The following is a 27834-nucleotide window of genomic DNA, read 5'->3' as shown; positions in this document are numbered from 1 at the left end:
CTGTTTCTGCCTGAGTCCACCTGCCCTGGAACAAGTGTGGACCAGAAACTGCTCCCCAGCCCCGAAGACTGGCGTCAGTTGTCAACAGGACCCAATTCACCACCCAGAACGGACGACCCTTGTTGAGATGGGTCGTCTGCAACCACCAGGCTAGGGACAGGCGAACCTCCAGAGTGAGCACCATCGTCTGGGACTTTAGACTCTGAGGCAGTCCATTCCATTTGGACAGGATCAGGTGCATATTCCACCATGTCGAATACCGACACCATGGAGCCCAGTAACCTCATCGCCGAGTGCAGAGACACCCGGCGGCTCTGCAGACAACTGCGCACCCTCAACTGCAAGGCAGAGATCTTTTCCCCTGTCACAAAGATCCTTTGCTGTCCGTAGTCCAATAAGGCTCCGAGGTGCAGAATCCGCTGAGACGGGATCAGGGCAGACTTCTGCCAGTTTATTAACCAGCCGTGCCGTTGCAGTACCGCAATGGTCAGGTCCAAGTGGCTTAGAAGGAGCTCTGGGGATCCTGCAACCAAGAGAAGGTCGTCCAAGTACGGTAACATGCGGACTCCCTGCAGCCGCAGGGAAGCTGCCATCACCTTGGTGAAAACACGTGGTGCTGTCGCCAGGCCAAAAGGTAACGCCCGGAACTGAAAGTGGTTGTTGTGGATTGCAAACCTGAGGAACTGTTGATGGCGTAAAAGAATAGGGACATGCAGGTAAGCGTCCTGTATGTCCAACGACACCATGTAGTCCCCAGGTTCCAGCGCCAGAATGATGGACCGTAGGGTCTCCATCCGAAACTTCAGCACCCGCAAAGACTTGTTGAGAGCTTTGAGGTTGAGTATCGGACGATACGACCCATTGGGTTTCTGCACCAAAAAGAGATTGGAATAGAAACCCTGGCCCCTCTGGGAGAATGGAACAGGCACTATAACTCCAGCCTGGAGCATAGCGTGCAAGACCTTCCGCAGTTCCAAGGCTTTGTTCCGGTCTGATGGCAGACCCGTGGTAAAGAAGAGACGGGGGTCTGTGCCGGAAGAAACCACCTCGAGAACCCAAGTGTCTGTCGTGGTGGCTGACCAACACCGGGCGAACTGCAGCAGGCGGCTTCCCACTTTGGGATCCCCCAAAGGGAGGCCCGGACCGTCAGGCCGCAGGCTTGTCATCTGGCTTAGGGGCGGACGTCTGGTACTCCAGGCCTGGTTCCGGGGCTTGGCCGATTTTTTGGGGCCAGCCTGTCGGGGAAAGGACTGTGCTTTAGGCCTACCCTGGGCCCTATAAGGCCGAAAGGACGACGTACCTGAACCGGAAGGAACTGCAGCAGACGGAAGACATGCCGATTTGGCTGCCGCCAGTGTGGCGACAATTTTGTCCAGGTCCGGATCAAATAGAACTTCTCCATTAAAAGGCAACGCTTCCAAGCCCGTTTGGAATCAGTGTCCGCCTTCCAAGATCGCAACCATAAGGTGCGATGAGCAGCTACAGCTGCCGAAGAAATCCGAGACGCCAGGGTACTGATATCCAAGGCCGCTTCGTTGATATAAGTGGCCGAATCCCGGAGATTGCCGGTCAACTCAGTCTGTTCAGCCGGAATCGAAGGACACCTCCAAAGTGTCAGCCCAGCGCTCCATAGCTCTGGCAACACAACAAATGGCCATAGCCGGCCTAGCTGCCCCCCCCCGCAAGGGAATAAACGGACTTTAGGCAGATCTCCACCTTGCCGTCCGTAGCATCCTTTAGTGAAGACATGGATGGCATGGGTAATGTGGCACTACGGACTAGGCGTGTCACATGAGAATCCACCTGTGGAGGGGATTCCCACTTAGAAAAATAATTATCCGCGAACGGATAAGCCACCGCCAAACGCCTCTGCGGTTTGTACCATTTGCCAGGCTGTTTCCACGCCTCCATTAAATGGTCCACCAATTGACCCGAAAGAGGAAACACTGTGGCGTCACCCTTAATATCCTTAAAAAAGGCATATTTAGATTTGAACACCGGAGGATCTTCGTCCTCAATCACCAAAGCTGTGCGGACTGCCCGAATAAGTCCAGGAATATACACCTTGGACCTAGCGTCCGCCTCCTTAGTACGGAGAGGTTCCTGGCCCGAAAGATCCAGAATCTCCCCATCAGACGTCAGGTCGTCATCCTCATAAGGAGCAGACAGAGACGCCACCGGCCGCAACACAGACTCCCCTTGTAACACATTCGACAAGTGCTGTACAGAACTAGTCAGGGAATTAACCCACGCAGGCTCCTGAGAGACCTGGGGAGGGGAAATAGGGAGACTGTGGGGTACCATCAATTGTCTCGGGAAAGCCTGCATGGGTGACGACATCACTGATTGCTGGGACAATCCCATCTGTGAGAACGCAGGCTGCGGAGCTAACTGGCCCACCAGGGTTGTAAGCGCTTTGGCGAAACAAGCCCAGGGCGGCTCCTGTACCAGTGCTGTGACAGTAATTGGCCGCACCAATAAATAACACTGCCGGCATAGCCCCTCCACGCTACCCTCCCCCTCTGCTATAGGTACTTTACACGTAGTACACTGAAGCTGGAGAGGAAAGTCACTCTCAGACATGGTAAGTATGTGACCCTTCTCACCAATACTTGTTAGTATAGCGAGAGACCACCCTGCAAGCACCGCAAGGGCTTTAGCAGAAAGAACAGGGACAGTGATAAAGCTGACAGTAAGAAATGGAAAGTACAGGCAGAAGCGCTAGCACAGTCACATACAATGCACAGAAAAATAAATCCTGCACTATCAGCGCTGATAATCAACTACACAGAGTCTGGTAGGACACAGCACAGCATACACAGACCTGACCACAGCGGAGGAGAGGTATGCGAGGGGACCCAGAGCCCCCTGCCTGGGGACTTTGGACCATGTACAGCAGGGTCCCACCGCGGGACCCCTGCTGCTTACCTGTTGTCCCCCTTAGATCCGGCCATGGCCCAAAACATCTGGGGTCACCGCTAGCTGTGACCCCAGATGCTTACCAGCATCCCCGGATCAGTACCGGCGTTCTGGTACCGGCGGGGGTGTAGGGAAGACAGCATGGACGTCAGTACTGACAGCCCATGCTGTACTTCCAGATGTGCAGCCACAGCTGCAATGAAGAAAACTTCAGGGGCTCTTCTAAGCCCCCACTCCAACAGGTGCATCCGACTCCGGACGGGCACCAAACTAAACTGAGATGCCTTGGCTCGGGGGCGGGGTATAGGAGGGGGACCCTAGTGCATCCGGGGAGGCTGTAAGCTTAACTCTATGGTGCCCGATGCCTGACGTCATCACCTATACCCCAAGGTATCCTGTGGATACCCTATGGACCCTGAAGTAGAAATCTATTTTGAAATGCTGATGCCAAGCACAGAAGTTTCATTGTATCCAATCGGGTATCTCTGTGATCCGGTTAGAAACATATAAATAAGAAAGATGCATTTCTTATGTCATTTGGACACAAATATATTTGATGCGGCTATTTTATGGGCTGTTAAAGCAGATTGTAACTTTAGACGGTGAGACTCTCTAAATAGTAGACCATTCACTCACCTGTTTTCCGACGGCGTGGTGCCGTGTGAGCGGCCGCAGTGAGAGTGGGCTGCTAGCCTGCTACACCTGTCACGCCAGACAGACGGTGGAGACAGAACACTTCGGCAAGGTGCTGAGAGCGCTATTGTGAGTTACTTCTGCATATTGTTACAAATACAAACAGCATAACGGTACATAAGCTAAAGTTACAATCAGCTTTAACAGATATCCCATAAAATAGCCGCATCAAATACTAATTGCGGAAGGATCAGTTGACGTTGTACATCATCATCTGAGCTCCACACATTTCTACAGTTAATATATATATTTTTCTTCTTTATGTCCAAATGACATAAGAACTGCATCTTTTTTATTTATATGTTGCTAACCGGATCACAGAGATACCCGATTGGATACAATTAAACTTTTGTCTATATGGACTGCCAGATATCTGACATTGGGACTCAGAGCTAATAGGAGGGGAATTTTCTTTTGGTCTTAGATTATTGTTTTTCTGTTTTATTCACGTATGTATATATATATATATATATATATATATACTGTAATAATTTTTATTAAAAAATATGTGTTAACCTGACAGCGCCCGGGAAACACTTTCTTCCTCATCCTATTTTTATAGTCAACACTCACCAGAGCTGTGTGGCGCTCCTTGGGGCTGTAGGGAAACCGTAGATGAGGCAGCAACAGCTCAGCCTCACTTCTGTATAGTCAGACACTGCTTGCAGAGCTGGGGGCGGGGCCACACCACAGGCAGTAAGCTGCACAGAAAGAGCCAATAAAGGCATGCCTAGAGCACTGATGGACACCAGGAAGTTAGAGATCGTAGCTCAGTCAGCAGCAAGAGAAGACACAGTGATACCGGTGGTAGTGAAGCTTAGTGGAGTGAGGGGAGAATTACAATGAGTAGGGGGTGAGACAGGCTCCCAGCACCGTATGTGCCTCCCCAGCCATTTATCTTACCGCACGTCACTGCCACAGAGTATAGAAGGAGATATTGGGGGGGGGGCTGTATCAAGCTTTTTAAAGAGTGGAGAAGTTGCAAATAGAAACCAGCTTACACCCATCATACAGAACGAACTTTATAAAACGCTAGCTCACAGCCGATTGGCTGCTATGGGTAACTTCTCTCCTTGCTCATGCTTTAAAAAAAAGCTTACTTCTACCGCTCTAAGGGAAGAATTGAATTAGTAGCGGGATTTGTGCTGTGACTTGTGCGTGTTCCGCGGACATCGCGTGATGTTTCACCAATCAGATCCAGACGCTCTCATGCAGTTCAGTGGCCAGGTTTGCAGTTTAGATCCTGCATGGTGTGAGCCGTGTGAAGAACATTTCTCATAGTAGCGCGAGTTGTAAAATGACCCCACCACAACCCAGCGATCGCCCCAGCAAGGGGCCACCAGACGAGTATAATGGGCAGTGCGGTGTGTGCGAGTGTGTGGTTTGCAGTAACTCCTGTTATTAGGGCTGTAGTACAGGAAAATAAATGGTTTTAGTATTTTTGTTTCTGAAATATGAATCACTTTTATGGTCTCCTTCGGTGTTTGGCGAGTCTGCAGTGTGGTGCGGAACCGCAGCATGTGCCAAACCATTCTCCTCTCTTTCATATACAAGATGTTTGAGGGCAGCGTACGAAGAAATGGCCAATGGCAGTAGTACAGAGCACGGCACTGTAGGGGCTGCTTGAAAGTGATGTATGATGTAGGGACACAGTCGTCATGTCAACATCTGAAATTCCGACATTCTCAGAATGCAGATGTTTAAGGTTTGCCTGCTGGCTGCAGTGTCGACATGAGTGTTGACATTACATCCATGTTGACACTTATGTCGGCAAAATATACCCAACCTGATTAGAATAAAAAAAATATATATATATATGTAAATAACCCCTAACACACAACAGGTACCTCCGTGTGACCACGCGAAGGTACCTGTTGCGTGTTAGGGGTTATTACACCCTGTATTTGATTTGCTGTACAAAGTCCCGTGAGTGCCACTACTTTGGATCGGCTTGTTTACAACCTATATTGGAGGCAACCAGGCTGGATGTACCGCCTTAAGCAATGAGGGCCAGCATTTGTCTTCAGAAATAGTTTTAATGCATCATAGTGGTACAATGAGGCTACAGCATCATATCAATGTTTCGGTCCCACACGTGGACCTTTATCAAGACACATATATACATACATACGTATATACACACACACTTACTATGCTTTCATAAAAAGGGTAACAGACTGGTACAGGGACTGAGCTCTCTATGAGTTACTCTCCTTAGGACTTGGATGCAGGCTTCTGTGCACTGAATTTATGACAAGGAGCTTACACACCTGCTCATCGTCGCAACACAGCCGATCAAATGAACGGGGAGACTAAACAGGAAACCGGCCATCCCGCAGTGCACAGACACACATGCAAGTCATCTATGTAATACTGGCAGACGTAGTGCTTTACATCCAAACTACAAACCACCTTCTAACCATATACCACCCACATTGCCACTCATCTGGATCTGCTGTAAAAAAGTGGAAGTGTCCTCTATAAAACAATTCAATCCAGGAGTGGATTACCTAATGTCCTGCACTGACGACATTTATATAGACTGCATTGTTAAGCCAAGATTTGTTTCACCGGTTTTGCAGATTAAAAGCTTTTTAATGGATCTGCTGTTTTTAAAGTTGGGAAAAAAGTCTCCCGGTGTGTGAACGCAAAACTTTGCTCCTAATTCAATTCCCCCCTAAATGAGACAGGAAAGATACATTTGATGGAGAACCCTTTAATTAGAATGGACTTCCAACTGAAAGCAATCCTGTGACAAGTGAAATAGTCTATAGGTGTTCAGTACTCACAGCAGACGCACCTCCTAACCCAGTGGTTCCCAAACTGGGGTGCCGCGGGGCACTTGCAGAGGTGCCAGGGAATGGTGGCCCAGGGACAAATCAAATTATTTATAGTCAAAATAAAATATAGTCAATGTTACAGGCAAAACCAGTACTGGTTGCTACCATTCATAAAATGAGGACAAACGACCCTGTCCTCCACCATATAACTAACCCTAACAGTGACATACAAACACAATTCACTTCATTTAATCACTTTTCTGAATTTCTCAATAAAGAGTCTTTTGGCCTAGGAATGCCATGAAAAAATTACTGATACCCTAAGGTACCGTGATACAAAACAGTTTGGCAACCACCCTAACCTGTGCAAGATGGGTAACAAGCCACACAAGGGTAACCCTTTCAAAACGAACCCCTACATTTGTCAGGCTATCGAGCCAAAACCACCATGGGATTTTTATAATCCAGGATATTTCACTAGAGATTTATAACAAGGCAGTTGTTATACTGCAGAAAGGATATATATATAGAACTAGAGATGTAGGGGCTTGTGCATGCAGGACAGGGGTAAGGAGGGCACTGAGATAACACTAGACGCACATATAATAACTGGTCTACTCACATTGCTGCTTTTAGCACTCAGAAATCCCAGGCTCTCCCTGGTTAACCCCACAATAACGTTGCTCCTTTCTCCGGCCCAGTGGACGACGATCTGATTGTGGGAGTCATTGAGGCTGACCTGAAACAGAAGAAATTAGACCACACTCATCATTATAGGGTTCTAGCGAGATCGTTACTAGAAAGCACATGTAATATTCACTTACCAATGATACCTCGTTTCTAAAAACATGAAAAAGCAGATGAGCCTTTACAGAATTATACGGGTCACGTACAAGCCGCACTTTACCAGGTCTCCCCTAATTGCTGCAATCTGCCATCACAGATGCCCCATTTCTCTATTCTCCAGGTTCTACCAGTCCATGAGGGTGGATCAGTAGTTGGGCGCTATATGTTAGTGTTTATGCATCACCTGCACATAGTCTATGGGCTGAAACAGCTCTCATGAGAACGCACTGATCAAATCCCTAGGAACTAATGGCTGCAGAGGCACGAGGCATGGATTATAAAACACAGCTAGCATTCAAAACATGGAAAAATACAATAAGGCCTTTATTTAGCACTAGCTGAAGTACCCGGCTCCACTCGAGGGTAAGTCAGTGATCCGTCTCTCCCTAGGTAGCCAGCTCCCTCCCTCCCTCTGGTGATCTCTGCCACTTGGGACACCAGCTCCCTTGCACTGAGGGACTTGTACAGAGCCGCACCTCCTGCACAGGAACCACCTATAGGGACTTGTACCGAGCCGCGCCTCCTGCACGGGAACCACCTCTAGGGACTTGTACTGAGCCGCACCTCCTGCACAGGAACCACCTCTAGGGACTTGTACTGAGCCGCGTCTCCTGCACAGGAACCACCTCTAGGGACTTGTACTGAGCCGCGCCTCCTGCACAGGAACCACCTCTAGGGACTTGTACTGAGCTGCACCTCCTGCACAGAAACCACCTCTAGGGACTTGTACTGAGCTGCACCTCCTGCACAGAAACCACCTCTAGGGACTTGTACTGAGCTGCACCTCCTGCACAGGAACCACCTCTAGGGACTTGTACTGAGCCGCGTCTCCTGCACAGGAACCACCTCTAGGGACTTGTACTGAGCCGCGCCTCCTGCACAGAAACCACCTCTAGGGACTTGTACCGAGCCGCACCTCCTGCACAGGAACCACCTCTAGGGACTTGTACCGAGCCGCACCTCCTGCACAGGAACCACCTCTAGGGACTTGTACCGAGCCGCACCTCCTGCACAGGAACCACCTCTAGGGACTTGTACCGAGCCGCGTCTCCTGCACAGGAACCACCTCTAGGGACTTGTACTGAGCCGCGTCTCCTGCACAGGAACCACCTCTAGGGACTTGTACTGAGCCGCGCCTCCTGCACAGGAACCACCTCTAGGGACTTGTACTGAGCTGCACCTCCTGCACAGAAACCACCTCTAGGGACTTGTACTGAGCTGCACCTCCTGCACAGAAACCACCTCTAGGGACTTGTACTGAGCTGCACCTCCTGCACAGGAACCACCTCTAGGGACTTGTACTGAGCCGCGTCTCCTGCACAGGAACCACCTCTAGGGACTTGTACTGAGCCGCGCCTCCTGCACAGAAACCACCTCTAGGGACTTGTACTGAGCCGCGCCTCCTGCACAGAAACCACCTCTAGGGACTTGTACCGAGCCGCACCTCCTGCACAGGAACCACCTCTAGGGACTTGTACTGAGCCGCACCTCCTGCACAGGAACCACCTCTAGGGACTTGTACCGAGCCGCACCTCCTGCACAGGAACCACCTCTAGGGACTTGTACCGAGCCGCACCTCCTGCACATGAACCACCTCTAGGGACTTGTACCGAGCCGCACCTCTGTTCTCTTCAGTGACTGCCCTCCGGTATTCTCGTCACTGAGGACAGTGCTACAGCCTGCCCAGATGCCCGGGAGCTCCACCGATCACCGCACATAACGGGTCCCTGTACAGCAGGCACACCAACGCTTGTGTAATGGGTCTCCTCAGTAAACAGCAGGCTCTGGACTCCTCCTCTCACAGTAAAAGCTCCTCTTCAGAGCATGGGGCTGAACATAATTTAGATTTGCCGAGAGCAGTGCAGGGGACCCTCCCCATGGAGCCCCGCCCACAGCCCCCTGACGACCGATCGGGATGATCCTTAGCCTAAAACCTTTCTGGGAAAATGACCTACACAGTGGTGAAAAACGCATCACAATCGGTTCAGTGGTCGCGGAGTTTATCGCTAACAGACGTTATCATTTATAAGATATATAGATTACAAACATAGAACAAATCAGTTTATAGGATGTCTGTCCAGCACCTACATTTCTTTTCTATTGTAGATTATGAAGGATTTAAAACAAGTCTCCGCTTGAGGTGTACACATCGGCCGCCCATCCTTTCTGTGCAATGGGTTATACAGCGCCAATATATTATAGAACAATTCCTGCCCCAGCGGAGCTTACAGTCCAAACTCTACCACGCAGACACACTAACATTACCCTAGCAAGAGGCTGTATGTCGCTGGTTCTTAATGAGTGGACCAGCTGGATAATGGGTCCGCCCATAACGCAGCCGCCACGGTGCGCGGTCCATGAATAAACATTTGGTACCAAATCTTCATAGTACGAAACAGTACAACGCCAATCATCCAATGATGTATGAGAGCCAAATAGATTAATTTGAGTGTATATATGATGGAATAAAATCTGCATTTTAAGTTTTTTTTTTGTAAAGAGTTTAATACAAGTCCAGTTATCCCAATAAACTAAACTACCCTTGGTCCCAACTAGTTTGGACAATCTGCGTTCTACTGTATTTAGTATATTGTTGGGTAAGAATAGTCTAATATAAAAGGCCATTAGCCCCACCGAAAATAAATAAATCATACACCCACCCCCAACAGCTCATGTTTTTAGGATTCCTGTAATCACTTAGCGAGTCGACTTGGCTTTGGTCAGTGATTATCCTACTGGGGTAACATGAGCACCATACTTATTCAGCGCGGTGGTCAAGGTGTAGCCCCTAATAAATAAATGATCAATTTGGAAACACTGCTGTAAAATGTAAACATTCCCTTGAACATGGCAGTAGGTTTGATCATTTAGGGGCGAGATGTATTATCAAGGTGAAGCTGGAAACAACAACGCCAAGATGTATTAACGTCTCAGCCACTGGAGTAGAGAAACGTGCAACCCGCCGCGCGTACAGTGCGAGTCCCGCAGCGCATCAGCCCAGCGCCCCCCCTGCACATGCACAATATCTCGCCAACAGACAGACCCCCCCTCCAATATGGATGCCATGCAATAGTATGGTGACGGAAAAATAATTAGATGTTTGCAGATACCGTAGAGAAAAGAAAGTTTCACCACGTTATCTGCTTTCATACCTGCAGATGCCAGTGTCAAATAGTGCTGGTTACAGTGCTGCGTTCACACTCTGTGGACATCCAGCCAGTGCCCATTGGGTGTGATGAGAATCGCCAACCACCACCCCCATAAGCATCTATCCCTCATCATAGCATTGCCGCCAGGTGCAGCTAGGCACTTTAGTATTGGAGTTTGCCCAAGTGACCGTATACGGAGCTGGAACTGCGCGGGCGTCTGTAGTCAGTGAGCATATATTGCAATGCAAGTTCTGAGGCAAGGAGGGAAACCGGAATCATAAGAATAAACCAATACAGAAACCTTCCAACCACCTCGTGTATTATACCCTACACACAGACCTTAGTACTCTCTATCGCCTCTCCAGTCTTGCTCGGGGCCGTATTCAATTAGAAGCGAAAAGCAGTTTTTCGGCAAAACTTTTTCGCCGACAGTGTCATTTTCACCGATTTTAATTTTCCCCGTATTCAATTTCAGCGTCTTTAACGCAATGTAATAGGCGAAAACTTTTGCCCAAGAACACCCAGAGGAAAAAAGTGCAGAATTGGGGGTTTTGGGGTGAAACGTTGCGGGAACCACCCAGCACCCTTTGGACATCCCTCCTGACGCTAACTGCGCTAAAAAAAAAATGCAAAAAAAAAAGTAAATAAATTCTATATATGTGCAAAGCACGCCCCAAAAAAGCCCTTTGAAAAAGTGGGCGAAAAAAAAAATCAAAGTGGGGGTACAAATTCAAAAACTAGAAAAATTTACTGGGGGGGGGGCCTGTGGGGGTCCACAAGTATACCCCAGGTTTATTTGTTTTTGTTTTAGCAGATTGCTGCATGTGCGTTTTCAGCGCTTAACACTTCATTTTAGACATGCTTGCACCCATTTTCATGTGCCCCAAATTTGATGGGACAACTTATTTTCAGCAAAAAAAACCCCTTCAAAATGCTATTCATCACCACTTAAGCAAATACGCTATTTAGCACCTATTGAGTCCGTTTAAAAACCCCAAATACCTTCAGCAGGGCAATTCGGGGGTACTCAGAGTGATACCCTCAAATGATGCTCTTGACATGGGGGGTCAGGCCGATTTCTCCAAAACAGACAGCACTTTTCTCCTGTTTGAGTTTCGCCGGGTCCCGTTTTCACTGATTTGGAATTGAATGCTGGGACGCGCGTGATACTTTTTCACGCAGAAAAGTGGCAAAGACCCATGAAAAGTCCGACCACGCACTTTTTGCTTCAAATTGAATACGGCCCTTACTTGGGCACAACTGCTAGCCAATAAAGATTACCCAATGGCTACACCTTTTTTTTGTACTGCCATTCAATGAACGGATAATGTTTGCTGGCACTATTCTATAGTGATGCCAATACTAGGAGAGAATAGAGCTCTGCTTATTAATATCCAAAATTGTGCTGGAAAAGTATAAAATGCACCAGCCAGCATGTAACTAGCAGCATCCAGCCATATCATCCATAACAGCTGCTGTAAAGTATATAGAACACTGCGACTGGTTATAAGTGGCTACACAGGCCCTATGCTATGCACCACTGCAGCCACACTACATACAGGTGAGACATATCCCCCTCCAGCCACATATTATATACAAATAGAGAAGGACGCAATTAGCTGGAAGTCTGTAACAATCAGTAACAATAGAAAGCGACTACTTAGGACACAAGATGGTGACATACTGTAGCAATAGCCCAGATTATGCACTTACAACTGTAGATGTTTTTGGAAACTAGTACTAAAGGGGGAAGGGGGGGGGGGAAAGATAGGCAACAAGGCACATAGTATAATTTAGGAAATAGTCAAGAAACCAAGGCATTAAACTCATTTTTAATGGTCACGACCCCTGGCACAGAGCCTGTAAGTCAGTCACATCTTACACAATGAGCCGGGCAAGGACTGCTCCTGGCAAAAGCACGTCATACAGTGAAAGTATGGCATAAACCATCAGAACGCATAACCATTGGGGCGCTTCGGAGTAAACGTATTGAATGATTAGTGCTAGAAAGGACTGTGCGAGTGTGTGTATTTGTGAGTGTACGTACAGGCAGTAAGCACGCGTCATGTTCAAGGTCAGCGGTAAATGTTTAGGAAGTCAGACAAGGTAATGAGGCTCGTCTCACTACACATAATTATCTAAGCCCTTGCAGTGTGCCATGTTACCCATCTATCTACTGGTGTGGATGCTCTGTGCTGTAAACCTTAAGAAGCTCAGATTGGCTATATGCACTGACCTTGCCAACTTTCCCATTCTCAGAGAACCCAGATATTGGCCTTTACTTACTACGCACAGACTATGCCCATGATAGACTGGTGACCGATTTCAGTCCTAAATGGAGATGAACCCAGCAGGATTCTAGGAAAGAGGTGGAGGCCGGATGGGGCGTGACCTTCTCACTCTCGCCACCCAGAGGCCAGACGTGGGATACCGGAGACACAGACCTCTTCTAAGAGCAATTTTTTTTTATATTTTATGTACCTATGGGAGACCAACCGATACATCAGCGCACAATGACGACCGATGACATTCCACACCTTCAGCAAATAACCTTTATGGATGACTAATCAGATTGCCAATTTATTTCTTTATATTTGTGTTGTGCAGTGAGGTTTGCGCCTGCTGAAGATACAGCTAAGCCAGCGATTCCCTATCATTTCCTTCAGGTCCAATAAAGTTATTCCAGCACTGGTCACCCATTAGACCACACTCCCTGCCACCAGCTTGACAATAAATTACTTGTATTTACATTTAATATGTGGCTAAAAGGGGTGAGATAGTAGATAGCGTCTGCTTACTCTTATTTGTGCTATGTACAAGGATATCCGTTTCCTGTGCTGCCAAATCACTTGTGACTATTCCAATACCATATAACAAGTGTTCCCAACTCGTGTCTCCAAATAGCACCAACAGGCCATGTTTTGTGGATGTCTTTAATCATTCACAGGTCAGTTAAATCTATTTGCTGGGTCAGTAAATTATCCCACCTGCTTCCACAGAAAGAAATGCTGAAAACATGACCTGCTGGGGATACCTGCGGGTTGAGGTTGAGAACCACTGCTGTACACCAATCCCACATAAACCAGAGAGACAAGTGGCGTCATGCTGGAGTAAGCGACAGGGCGTGCTAATGTTGATCATAGCACATATGTAATGTATAAAATAAATGGTCCAAAAAAAAAAAAATGTATACACCAAAATCTTTAAAGTATTGGCTTGAGACGCACTTTCACACAGCGCATATTTGATTCATTGAAACATTTGTTTCTAGGCTGGAAACTGGTGAACAGGAGAGAGGAGTAAAGATGCCAGCACCCATCTGCGAGTCCTGTGAGGAGACCTGGAAAACATGCACTGTTAGTGCTCCCTGAGGAATGAATTTGGGAAACACTGGTTTACAGTAGCTGATTAATTTAGGTTGTGGCTGTAGATTGGGATTAGTCAGAGTGAGGACTTCCTATGAGTGCCAAATGCAAAGCCCCTCCACCACCTCAGACCGCTCGCATGTTATGGACACTGATCCGCTAATGACATGTGATCATACTGCGGTCGCAAAAGGGCTTGGCTCTTTAGAAGCCTTCCGATTGGCTGCCTGCCTTTATAATCGGTGATCCCCATGCTGCACAACCCACAATAGGTGCAGATACTTTGTATTGTACGGATCTGCTGCAGTTGTTTCCTGGGCCTGGTTCTGCCCTTTCACCTCTACTGTGACTATTCCTGTAATTCTGCCCATAATTCCTTTCCCATCTTCTCCAGCACGCGTGCCCACCTGCGGCTTCTTGTCTGTATAGTGGTGACCCCAATAAATTTGTGGCAACGTTGTCCTGGTTTGAGCCTTTTATATTGTGTGTACCGATGAGCGCGTTCACATTGAAGAGAAAGAGGCTGCTATAGGCTAAGATCACGATTAGTGCAGCTCTGACTCCAGGAATTTGGCGCCTGGCATCACGGTCTGTTCTTGAACCAAATTTAGTGATTTTACTTTGGGGGGGGGATTCAATTCAGCGTGAATTAAATAGCACCGGGAGAGAGCTCCCAGAGCTATTCATTTCGGCGCGATGTTTACTAGGACAGGGAAGTAGTTAAGTCAGAGAATGCCGGTTCTCGCGACTTAACCTGGGTGTTCTCCGGCTAAAGTGCCGGCCGCGAGGCTGTTAGCACCGCGCGCTGGAAATCTGCCTTGTGGCCGGCCTTTTAGTCAGATTACTCCTCGCATCATCAGGAGGGTGCAAAAGAGAAATCACTAGTCCGGCTAAACAGCGCTCTGAATTAAAAAGCTCAGGGAGCTCCCTCTCAGCGCTAATAAATTCATGCTGAATTGAATCACCGCTATGAGTGTGTGGGATATTTTTTTCGGGGGAATTTTAATTATTTCACGGCCATATGCTCAAAAATAAAGTGCAATTTTATAATTCTTTTCATATGTTCTATTTTACACTAATTTAAATATAGATTTTCTATTAAATACTATATCGCTACTAAAAATATTTTCTTCCTTTTGTTAACCAGCTAGAATACTCCTGTTCTATAGACATGCATGATGATTTCTATAATTACTCACTGCTAAAATACTATGTATATAGGGTTGTAAGTACCTTAAAGCCATGTATGCTTCAATTAACATTCATTGTCAAATTTTCCCTATATAATTTTTTTTCTCTTAAGATTAGGTTATTTTATCTACAAGGTATACTCACTGCCGCCTTCTATTGGGATGCAATGTGGACACCAGAAACGTCAGGACTAGCATTTGTCACACCAAGCCTCCTACGTGATGAAGTCACAAGGTGTAAAGTTACTTGCTCCCACATCAGAATAAGTCCCCTTATGTGCATCTCAATTAGCAATGGAAGCCTAATTTATTGGATTTCTCCACTGTATACCCTGCAAACAGACAAGTGGGTCACGCTTTTAGATTCAGTATGTTACTCTGTAGCCACTGAATTCAGTAATACCCCTTTTATACCAAAGTCCCGGTTCTGACCCGGGATTTGGAACATGGGGTCCGATTCAGACCCGTTCGCAAAGCTGCGTTTGCACGCAGCCGTCCGCATTCGAAGTATGCAAATCCCACGATCGCAAGCAAGACATTCATACGCCCGCTATGTTTTGCCGTGCGATATGTATGGAGGTGCCCACTAGCTCTCAGTAACAAACATCATCTCCAGGAAGTGTATTAAACAAATCGGTAACATTGGACCCATACGCAGCTCGTGTGGTGGACCTTACCCTACTGCAAGCAGTGTGAAGTGTATGCGGACGATGAGTCTTAATTATGCACGTCGCTGAAACGTGTTTTGATGCTCAGTCACGACTGCGTTCGCAGCACCGCACCCTCATTACTATCGACCGCCCCATCGCCACGTATAAACGGCACGTCCTGTCATTCATGCTTACAGAGCGTCTGTGTGCTGGCTGCGATCGCTTCCCGATCGCAGCGACTGGTTCAGCACGCACACTTAAGTCTTACACGCACACTGCGAATATCGGCCGGCTGCGTGTGAACGGGTCGGAATCGGGCCCATGTTTCCAACCAGGGACAGACCCCTTTTACGTCGCGGCACAGACCCGGGCTATGCTTGGGTCTGCAGTGACCCGGCTCTTCCAGCGTGACCCGATTGGTCAGCTTCAGGGGCGCTTGGAGGGGACATCATCTCCAACTGCCACTGAAGCCGGTCAATCGGGTAGCATGCGGCACGACCCAGGTCATTGTGACCCGGCTTGGGCCATTTACACTGCAGGGTGACAGGGTGTCGACCCGTGGCCATCCCTGCGAGCTACCCAAGTTTGAACCCCAGGTCACTGGACCCAGGTGGATCAGTTTACACTGACAAAAATCCTGGGTTGATGCGCGTTCAACAAACCGGGATATTCATGTCGTGTAAAAGGGATAGGAGACACTTTGGCAAAACCATGCTGCTCTGCAAGTTGGGCAGATTGAAAGTGTGCAGAAAGATTTAAAGATGGGAAGGGGCTAGTTCTAGCTTAATCCTAGCGTTCCCTCTAGGCTGTTTTAGCGGGGCGCGGCGCCCTGCCCTCCTTCTGGAGGGCAAATAGCACCCTGCCCTCACAGCCTGCGGGTGCCGTTCTCACCCGCGGGACGCAGTGTCCCGCGGGTGGAGAAACATGCGGTGTCCCAGTCACCGCCGGAGAATAGACGCCGGTTGCATGCGCCCGGCATCTATTCTCCCTTTCTGCAGCGCTTGGGGGCTGCCCGGCATGTCCGTAAGCGCCGGGCACGCCCCCAAGTATGACGAAAAGGGGACGTGTCTTATAGACACGCCCCCTTTTCATGACCATGCCCCCTTTTCGGGCGCATATGGTTGCCCTCTCTAGCTCCGGCGCCCTGCCTGCCGCCGGAGCTAGAGTTAACACTATTAATCCTAAACGTCAGTGTAAATGTCACGCTGCTCAGTATTTGCTACATGCAAAAGCAGCCAGTGTTTTCCCTGCATGCAAAATAAATGCATATGCATCACTAATTCAGGCCCATGTTTAGTATTATTTTACAGATGACCAATGCCGCTTGGGACTTTACAGAGAAAAAAGTATTCAGATTCCTAAAATGACATTTAATGAAGACCACCTTTACCACACACAGGCCCGGACTCGCCTTGCTTTTTAATGTTTAGCAGTGCTCCTCAGAGTGACTGTAGGAAAATACGCTTTGTGTATACAGCGTCACAGACAAGCAGCAATTTCATCTGTTTCCCCCAGAAAATCGTTCCCATGCCTGTACATACACTGCTCATCCACATCCAAAATCCTGGCCGGGGATAAACCCCATCACTAGGGTTACAAGTGAGGTTTGGCACAGAGTTGATAGCATGTGCAGATGGCTCCTCACGTGCTCGGTTATCGTACAAAAGTGATTTTCTATAACAATCTGCAATAGTACTGGGCACATATAGGTCTCTGGTGTGTTGTCACCAGGAGACGGTGCCACCCCAGGGACTGGTAGAGGACATGGCAGGAGCCTTCCTGCTTGTTGACAGAGCTACAACCCTCATTTACTACGAGCTGATCCACCTGGCAGAGCAGAGGTCTAACTGGAGATAGCGAGACACGGCTTCAGGTTTCCCGTTTTTCTTACGCAGGAATCCAGGGGAAAAAAAAAAATGCTAATTAGTGTCACATTCATTGACTGCATTAACTGACTGCAATTCATTTGCATTAAAAAGGCACATTCGTTATTTCAGTTTAGGAATTAACAATAAACAAGCCGGACCACCCCCCAAGACACAGCTAGCCAATGTGAGCGACTTTAGGGAGCCATTGCTTTAAACTAGGGATGTGCAGGCTCGGATAGGTTCGAGCTTGCACGCCGAGTTCGGATTTTTCCCTCCAAAAAAACAGAACTCAGAAAGAGGCAAAACGTCAACTTGCATGGACAAACATCATCATTCCTGTCAGGAATGATGATGTTTGTCCATGCAAGATGACGTTTTGCATGGATATCCCACGAAAAACAAGGTCAGACAAAAGGTATAAAAAGATGTAAGGCACTAGTCAGTCATAAGGTGTCCTTAATTATATAACAAATAAAAATAATACTATAAAAGAAAAAAAAAATGAAAAAATGAAAAAAAATATATAAATAAATATCAAAGAAAGAGAGAAAAAGGAGAATTTCGTAAAAAAAAATAAAAAATCAATCAACATGTACCACATATATTGCATAAATGTTACATAGATATATAGCTACATCCTGTTCTACTTGGTAGAGGAAAATAGCAAAAAAAAAAATATATAAATATATATATATATATATATATATTATATATATATATATATTATATGAATAACAAATAGTTCAAATATTTGCAACATCACAGGGCGGAATTCAATTGTTTCCAGCCCTCTTCGCACCTGACGGAGATATTCAGTTGTTGCTCCTCTCGGGCACGATCAGCTGCCAGTGCTCCACTTCACCTCGCGGCCCCAAGGGGGTGCGAGCTGAAATGTGTGAAGAGTGACCTGTTTGGGCACTTTTTGCGATCAGCGTGAAAAGCAGGAACAATTGAATAGCGCCCCACGATCTCCCTTTACTTTAGACGAGAGATCCGGACCGCAAAAACAATTGAATACCGCCCAAAGTGTCCGAGTATAACTCCATTTGAAGATATTGTTATTTGTATCTTTTTTTGGTGGAAAAAAATAAAAGTGCATAGCGTTCCCGCTAGGCTGTTTTAGCGGGGCGCAGCGCCATGCCCTCCTTCTGGTCACCGCCGGAGAATAGACGACGGGCGCATGCGCCCGGCATCTATCCTCCCTGTCTGCAGCGCTTGGGCGCTGCCCGGCATGTCCGTAAGTGCCGGGCACGAGTCTTACAGACACGCCCCCTTTTCACGCGTACAAAGGTGCCTTCTGGCTCCGGCGCCCTGCCTGCCGCCAGAGCTAGAGTGAACACTAAGTGCATATAGCACTGTCTCAGTATATTTGTACCAAATGTCCTCGAAAAAAAGTTCAAACACGATATTGTTCATCCACACACCAACGATTTCATCAATGATGAACGACCAACGATCGTTCTCCCATATAGAAAATTAACGATATCGTCCAGATTGGATAGCATGCATGCCTGATGGACGATATTGTTATCGTTCAGCGGGAGTGCGCTGAATGTTGCTATATAGTAGCATTTATGCAATATATGTGGTAGATGCTGATTTTTTTTAAGAAATTCTCTTTTTCTTTGTTATTTGATATTCATTTATATCTTTTTTATTTTATCTTATTATATGGTATTATTTGTTATATAATTGAAGACTTTATGACTGACTAGCGCCTTACATCATTTTATACCTATGTGGAATAGGCAATTATCTATCTGTAAGCCATGTGGGGAAGTGGAGTTTGAAAACACACCTAGTGTAAAATTCTGTAGCTGAAAGCATGAAAATTTGCAGCTGCTATATCAAACATACCCTTTGTAATTGTTACATAACAGACCTGCAGGACGCATTGTGAGAAAACCACACCCCGATGTCAAGACAATTGCCTTAAGACATCTCAAGAGCCATACACGTATTTTCAAGAATAGCTTTGCCATCAGGTTTAGTTTCACACACACAGGCTCCTAAGATACTGTATATGCCATAAGACCTTACTGCTCCTGTATAAACGAGCCGAGCGGCTTTCTCACAGCACCGGATGATATATTATATCAGTTATGTCAGACAAGATGCTGATTATGAGCAGGGAGAACATTCACTTGCCCAGGGCGCTATTGCCAGGTACAGGGCACTGTTCCTCCAGACACATGGATTAAACACCAGTACGACGTGAAGCCTTCCAAATGAAGACTCGTCACAACAATACAGAAAGTTGCCGACAGACGTTCCACATTTCGACGTGACATTTCAGATTGCGCTCATCCCAGACAGCAAACTGCATGCAAATGTATGTAGCTGGAATTTTTACACGGGTTTGGAATGAACACGCTACAAAATGTTCTGATAGCCATGGAGACTTGTGACTTGCTTTCATTAATTACTTTAGTGCTAAGGATGAGGCTTACTCGTCCTCATCATGTACATCACAAGTGCTGAGGAGTTCCGCTCGTCCTCTGTACTGTAGTCATTACTACCAGTGAGGAGCGAAAGAGGGACTGTAATGATGTCACCATCCCCTCTTTAAAATTATGTGCTCCCTTAGTAGTTATTGACTGATGATCAGACACATACACGCTACACCACAGATAAGACTACAGAAAGGTGATGCTGGTGCACTGACTGCACTTTCTTGCACTATTAAGCAGACATTTTTCTTTTTGTCCATTTTGGGTAGATCTTGTCTGGAGATAAACGGTGCTTTCTGCAAATTCTTCTTAAAATAAAAACAAGGTGTAATTTGTGCGGGTACTGATGTTAGGATGTGACCAGCCCAAAAAGTGGCAAAACATTCAGTGAAGAGGTTTCTCACTGATACTGCACCAGTTCCATTGCCCTCAGATTAGCACATAATGAAGACTGCAAAAAATATCCAAGTGCAGGGGTGTACACCAAAGGCCTTATCTACCACATACCCACAAGACGACATATGTTCTAATCACCACAATGATAATTCAGTGGCCAGCAGCAGTAAGCAGAGACTCAAACTGAGTCAACACTGACATATATTGGCCAATCAATTGTTTGGCCAATATATCTGCTGCCCGTCGGCCAGTGTGTACCAGCGATATGTGTGAACGACGTTGTTCACAGACATATGGCATTGGCTGTGCTGCACAGCCGATGGACAGATGTCGGCAGACCGCCCGTACACATGTAGCGGCAGCCGCGGGGAGGGGGGGGCGGACAGCCCCCCAGCCAGCGGGACCCACCCCCTCCTACTCACTGAACACAGATGATGGTTGTTCAGTGTGTATGAACAACTGTCATCTGCATGTATATCTGCTTAGTGTGTACCCAGCATTCAGGTGAATGTGTGACCCACATAGTCAATAAAAAAGAAAAAAAAGAAGAAAAAAATGTAATTAAAATCAAATAGGCAGAATCCCTAAAACCTGCACGATTTAGTGCTAAATGCATTTGATAAATAGAGCAGATTGCAGCTCCAGCTTTCTGACTACAGCTGGGGACGCACTGTGCAATAATTGGGCCGATCAGTCGATTTTCAGCTGGCAGCAGGGTTGGCTGGTTTAAACCAAATATTGTTGTTGTTTATTTTTAAAAAACACTTATTATACCATGACTGGTATTATTCCACATTCTTGTGGCTTGTGGTCTTTATCTGAGTAAGCTGAACCAATGCAGTAAATCACACACACTACAAAAGATACAGGGAGGATGAACCAGATGAGAGGTGCTAAAGGTGCCTATCTACTAGACGATTTAATTGAGCGATTGAACGATAACGTTAATAAATCATTTGAAAATCGTTGTCAAAATCGTTCAGAAAAATGTCTAAAACGACCAGCGATGCGCGCGCCCGCTGGTCGTTTAGACATCTATCATCGGGCAAACATGCTGGATAACGTCAGGGTGAGCATATTTGCAGATGATTGATGAGCCTGAACTGAACGACTGCTCCTTCAGTGCAGGCTCATCACAGACTGAAAAACGACTGCACGATTACAATGTCGTGATAGTGCTCTCGTTTCTCCGTCTGCTAGTAGATGGGCACCTTTAATCTGCCTTGCATTATCATCATCATCTATTTATATAGTGCACACATATTCCACAGCGCTTTACAGAGAAGATCTGGCCATTCACATCAGTCCCTGCCCCAGTGGAGCTTACACTCTATATTCCCTACCACATGCTCACACACATACAGACTAGGGTTAATTTTTGTTGGGAGCCAATTAACTTACCAGTATATTTTTGGAGTGTGGGAGGGAAACCGGACTGCCCGGAGGAAACCCACGCAAGCACAGGGAGAATATACAAACTCCACACAGTTAGGGCCGTGTTGGGAATCGAACCCACGACCTGAGTGCTGTGAGGTAGTAACGCTAACCATTACACTGTCTGTGCTGCATCAAGTCAAGACTTCTCCCCCCATCAATCCCATAGGGCAGGAAAAAACACAGCTATCATTCTCAATCTTAAAGAGTAAACACCAACACATAAAACAGGCAATACACAGAGAAACTCCTCATGGTCTAATCTCCACGTTTACCTTTGTATTTCAATTCAAAACCTTAAGGCCCTATTGAGATGAGTGCTTGAAAGAAAGTCTTAGGGGTAAATTTACTAAAGTCAGAGTTTTTAGAAGTGAGTTTTAGAAGAGATGTTGCCCATAGCAACCAATCAGATTCTAGCCATTATCTTCTAGAAAGTGCTAGTTAAATGTTAAGTAGAATCTGATTGGTTGCCATGGGCAACATCTCTTCTAAAACTCCCTTCGGTAAATTTACCCCTTATGGTGCGTACACACTACACGATATGCTCCCTGAGCGATATCGTGTAGTGTGTCCCCGGCAGGCTGTGCTCAGTGTCGTTCATGACATTGAGCACAGCCGCTGAACGATATCATTAATGATATCGTTCAGCGCCGGGCTCTCTCCCCCATTCCCCAAAATGCAGCAACCTGACGAGATCGTCAGGTTGGCCTGCATGTCAGCCCGATGAACGATGATGATGAACGACCCGCGGGAACGAGCGTCGTCTTATCGTTCATCGTTTTGGGGTTAAAAATGGGCGATAAAGTGGACGATTGAACGACAACGATATCGTTCAGTCGTCCACTTTATCGCCCAGTGTGTACGCACCATTAGTCTCTGTGGTGTCACAAGTATCATCCTATGAATGGTGGACGAGCAAAAAAAAAAAAAAATAATGCAATTGAAAAAAAATAAAGTTAACCCAAATGTATTTCCCATTATTTAACAACTTCTGACTGCTCAACATCTTCGGCTAGTGTACAATTTCTTCTTCTTTTGGTTTAGTTCATTCGAAGCTTAAGGCAACCATACATCAGAGATTGATTGCAGCAACCGTGCAATTTGCAATCGATTGAAAAAGGGAAAGGATTTTTTATACACAATCGATTGCAAATTGCACGATTGCTGCAATCAATTGCTGATGTATGGGGGCCTTTAGAAACAGACTGGGAACTGACAGGCCTCTACTAGTGTTTTTATTCAAAATGTTTAATGCCAGTGACATTTCCAGTTCTAATGCTGATCTTTTATTGTGTTTGTGTGTTTCTCTGGAAAGTGCTTTTACATGTTTTAATTATGTTTAGTCCAAGATCGGTTTTATTGAAAGATGTCAGATAAATCATATCAAACCCTAATAACTTTGGCTTGTTAATGTTAGAAAGCATTAAAACGTGATTGATCAAGGTTTCTAATAAATAGCACATTTTATTTCCCCCCCCCCCCCTTTAAAACATTAATGCAAAAAATATAAAAAGTTTAAACAACAAAAAAAAAAAGTTTTTTTTTTCACTTTCTTTTTTTTTCCTACCCTGGCTGACAGGTCCGATTATTGTAGCTTATGCACAGCTCCCGGGACCGATTGTCATACCATAGGCTCCGGATATTAGTGCACCACATTCACCTGGCTGCAGTGAGCCAACGTTGAGCAGCAAATGCAGTGTGTACACAATCGGTCCGACACACTACAAGTAAAGTCGTTACCTCATCGATCTCTAGGGACAATTATCTTTCAGATAGGAACGATAATTGTGTAATGTACATGCAGGAAATTGCATTCTCTCTGGATCATTTCAGAGGTCAGGAAAAAATTGGTGGATTGTTCCTCTTATCTTACAGGTGTGTACCTCGCTTTAGTCAAACGTCACTAAGTACGAGATAAAGTCATTTTGCCCATTTGGCATCAGAGGCGAGCATGCATCACTCCGGATGAAGTGCACAACACGCAGACACTGCAGTGACATGTAGTGGATCAGACGCAGTGACAGGATCTTACCCACAGTTTCTGTAATACATAACTAGCCGCACAGAGACCAGCCAAGGAAACTAAATGTCAGCCAGCTACAGATACTTTGCTGTGGGCAGGGGGGTGCTCACGTTATAATAGGAGATGCCTCGCTCTAAGCAAAAGAGCTCACAATCCTTTCTCTCAGTAAGGGGCACACTCTAAAATCTCTACCTAAAGAAAGGATGATAGGACCCAATAGATCTAGGCTGAACTCAATGACACGTACAAACCATATAAGTCCATGAACGAAACGGGGGCGATTCAATTCTTTTAATCGGGCACCTTAACTAATGGGTGCCCGACCGAGCAATTCAATTGTTGCTCCGTTCGGGTGCCCATAACGTGCGCGCACCTGACAGCGACCGGGCTTAGCCACGCAAAGCAGCCAAGGTTTTGATTTTGTTTTGGGTGCCCAACGGGAGACTTTGCATACATTTCTGCTCACAACCTTAGAAGGCAGCGAGCACAAATGTGTCGACCCGCATCACAGGTGCCCAAACAGAGCAACAACTGAATTGCTCCATTGGGCGCCCATCAGTTGAGGCGCCCGATAAAAGGACTGAATCGCCCCTAACATGTCACGTGTCTATAGACAGTATCATCAGCATTAATGCAGGAAGGAGCATAAGGATCAAGTAACGTGTATGTGATAGGAGTGACTGACTCCCTGTATGAGATGAATAGGGAGAGTTGGGAGAAATATTAAGTGAAAAGGGATCTAAGGTGTGAAAACAACGAATAAAACATAAAGACGGCACCATGGTCCAAAATAAGGACTTGTAACACAAACTAACATAGTGCATACTGTAGATCACTCTTGGGGAACCCAGAAAATAAGAGTGGGTATAAGTAGGACAATATGGGCCACACAGTTAATGCATTAAGGACACAGTCAGGATGTACTGAGAGGTAAGACACCACGGTATGTAGATAGAAGACAGAATGATAGACTAGCAAAGCAACAAGCTGTAAACATACATACATACTGAAAATATTACAAATAGTCTGTATACATAGTAGCAGAAAACAATACAACTCCAAAGCAACAGTCACTATAAAACTATACAAAGCGACAGGGAGATACCAAGAATCTCAATATAACAAACATCTAAATGCGTGGCCTCGGCTCCTGGACAAAGTGCCCGGAGTTATTTAGCTAGAGGCCTGCGATCAAACCACCACTAGCTGAAACACTTAACACTGATTTTTGTTTGCACCTGGGGGGGCTTGTGGCTTACCTAAAGGCCCCCATACATCAGTAATGTATTGGGCCAATTCCCCAATCCTCAGAAGCCAGCATAAGCAATGTAAATATATGGATTAGAAAATCAAGTATATTTAACATGAAGAATATCATCAATTACCTGACTGATCAGCATATCTAACCAGCGGTTCTTGTCGGATTGGGGAAACCGGTCGGCAGATGTATGGTACCCTCTAGTCGACAGGTTCTCAAAACTCGGTCCTCAGGACCCCAAACAGTTTATTATTTCACTTGTGATTCTATGAGAACTAGAAAACGAACTATTTGGGGTCCTGAGGACAAAGTTTAAGAACCACTGCTCTAGTTCAATGTTTCTCTCAATCCTCATGGAACCCTACTAGTGCGTGTTTTCAAACTATCCTCAGGAAATAATTAGTGCCACCTGTAGTGCAATTGTATTAAGGCCCCCATAGACTATCCTACGGATTGCCGGATTCTACGATGGGATCGGAAGCACCGTCGGAAATGCTGACCGGAAGCCATCGATGTCCAGCAATCCGTCGTCGGATCGGTGAAATTCTCCATGTAAAATTTCACTGATTTGCAAATCACAATCATATTTTGATTGTGATCGGCAAATCAGTGAAATCCAACATGTTGCATTTCACATACCCTGCAACCCAGCATCTCTGTATCGCAGAAACGCGACAATCCGTCGCTAGTGTATGGGGGCCATTAGCCAATTACCATACCTATGCTCCAGCTAGATGATCTGGAAAACATGTACTGTGAGGGTGCCATGAGGACAGAGTTTGACAAACACTGCCTTAGTCTAGTGGCAAAACGCGTTAAAGGCTGGAGTGCTGCAACACGAAATCTTTCTGCCACGTTCTAGTGTCACACTGCTCTGCCAACAGGCTGACCGAGCATAACATTCACACTTGGGGCTTCCGCTCACAGATAACTGGACTTTGAGGGACACTCACTGGACTCCCATCTCCGCAGTGGTGAGGTCCCTTGTCTTGTTTTTATTAGCCGGCTAATATTGTATTCTCTGTGGAATTCCCTTTCAGGTGTGCTAATTATTCTGTATAGGTCAGAGGGCACATCGTCCCACATTATACGGAGGCTGCTGTGATCCTATCAGCAATACGTACTGGGTGATCATTCCTACTATTTCATCTATGCTGAACGGTGGCTTCAGATTATTCTACTATTGCTTCAGGCCTTATTGCTCTATGGGCGGAATTCAATTGTTTTCGCTGCCCGCATCTCCCGTCTAAAGTGACAGGAGTTTGCGAGCCAATATGCAATTGTTCCAGAACTTCGTGCTGATCTGCTTTACGCGGCTAAACCCGACCAAAGTGGTGGGCGCGATCGCGAAAAGTGTTGTTTGGGCGCCCAAACATGTCACTTTTCGCACATTTCAGCTCTCATCCCCCTGGGGCTGTGAGCTGAAATGTAGCGCTGGCAGCTGATCGTGCCCGACAGGAGCAAGAATTGAATAGCTCCGTCGGGTGCAATGGGGGCAGGAATCAATTGAATTCCGCCCTATGAGCATATATATGTTACTCCTACGAGTCATTTATTAATAAATATTATATATTTTCTTATTGTTTCTATTTGTGGACATGTATTTCTTTTGTTTCTGTTACTACATGTATAATCTGGCTATATCTGCCACATACTAAAGCTGGGTACACACACACACATTACGAAGGGGAGACGCAGCGAAGCAGCAAGCGATGTAAAGACACATCACGCGCACGGTCCACAAAGCCAGATCCACTGTCCGATGGCTCAATACATCGCTACATGCTGCATGTAACTGCACAGCGTCATTCATTGCACCGTCCCATCTGACGGGGAGATTCAATGAACGTCAGCCGGGAACGACAGATCGGGCATACGCGCTATATACGACTTGTACGATATATCATCCCGATCTGTGACAGGGCACAATATCACACGTTGTGTAACCAGCTCTACACAGGCAGCACCAAGTGCCCCCTGTATACCCTGCTATACATCTATACATACATATATATATATATATATACACACTGTATATACATACACTGCTGCTGGCTGAGAGAATGATAGGAGGTAGATCAGCACCTCCTCAAACACATATATACATATATATATACATACACACACACTGTATATGTCTGGACAGATAGACCAGGGAAAGGACAGGGACAGACAGCCCACCATCATCACCTGTACCAGCGCCCGCACCACCATCACCCCCCTCCGGCTGTGCCCGGCACCTCACCTGTCCGTACACCCGCACAGGGTGCTCGCCACCGGCCGGCGGGCTCCTCTCGCTCCGGTGCTCCCCGTGGTGTGGCGGGGGCTGGGCGCCAGGTGCGGTGCCTGCAGCAGTGACCGTCAGCAGCAGCCCGAGCCCGGCCAGGGAGAACAGCAGCAGCCGCCGCTCACCTCCCTCATACACCGCCATCTTCTGCTGCTGCTGCACACACGTGACCGGCCATTAACCCCCGGCACGCCGGCCGCCGGGGAGGGGCACGTGACCCGAGTCCCGACTATTAACCCCCATCCCGCCGCCGCCGCCTGTGGGAGACACATTTTCCGACTCCCGACTATTAACCCCCGGCACTCCTCTGCTGACTGCTCCCTTATTCCTCCATCTATTACCCCCTATAATCCATGAAGGAAGCAATCCAGGGTTTCACTTCATTTATTGATTAACCCTTTGTAATATCTCCCCAAATTACCCCTCTCCTGCCTATGGATCCTCTCTTCCACATTATCCCCTACCTCTCACGGATCCATCATTTATCCCTTCCCCAAATTACCTCTCTCCTCCCTATGGAGCCCCT

The 27834-nt window shown here is 46.7% G+C and overlaps 1 protein-coding gene across 1 annotated transcript in view; it reads right to left on the bottom strand.

The window, feature by feature from the left end:
• Nucleotides 1-27452, bottom strand: part of SORL1 (sortilin related receptor 1) — a 136518-nt gene extending 109066 nt beyond the window's left edge. Inside the window, exons 1-2 of the mRNA XM_088481813.1 lie at nucleotides 27267-27452; nucleotides 7015-7131 (exon numbers count right to left, since the gene is read on the bottom strand). Of these exons, the coding sequence (XP_088337939.1) occupies nucleotides 7015-7131; nucleotides 27267-27452 (303 nt within the window). The remainder of the gene's footprint in view (nucleotides 1-7014; nucleotides 7132-27266) is intronic.
• Between the last annotated feature and the right edge of the window lie 382 nt (nucleotides 27453-27834).

This window comes from Taudactylus pleione, unplaced genomic scaffold (assembly GCF_031769625.1).
Source record: "Taudactylus pleione unplaced genomic scaffold, aTauple2 ptg000278l, whole genome shotgun sequence".
In the NCBI taxonomy this organism is placed as follows: Eukaryota; Metazoa; Chordata; class Amphibia; order Anura; family Myobatrachidae; genus Taudactylus; species Taudactylus pleione.
Note: the sequence above shows the minus strand (reverse complement) of the source record. Positions and strands in the feature narration are given on the sequence as shown.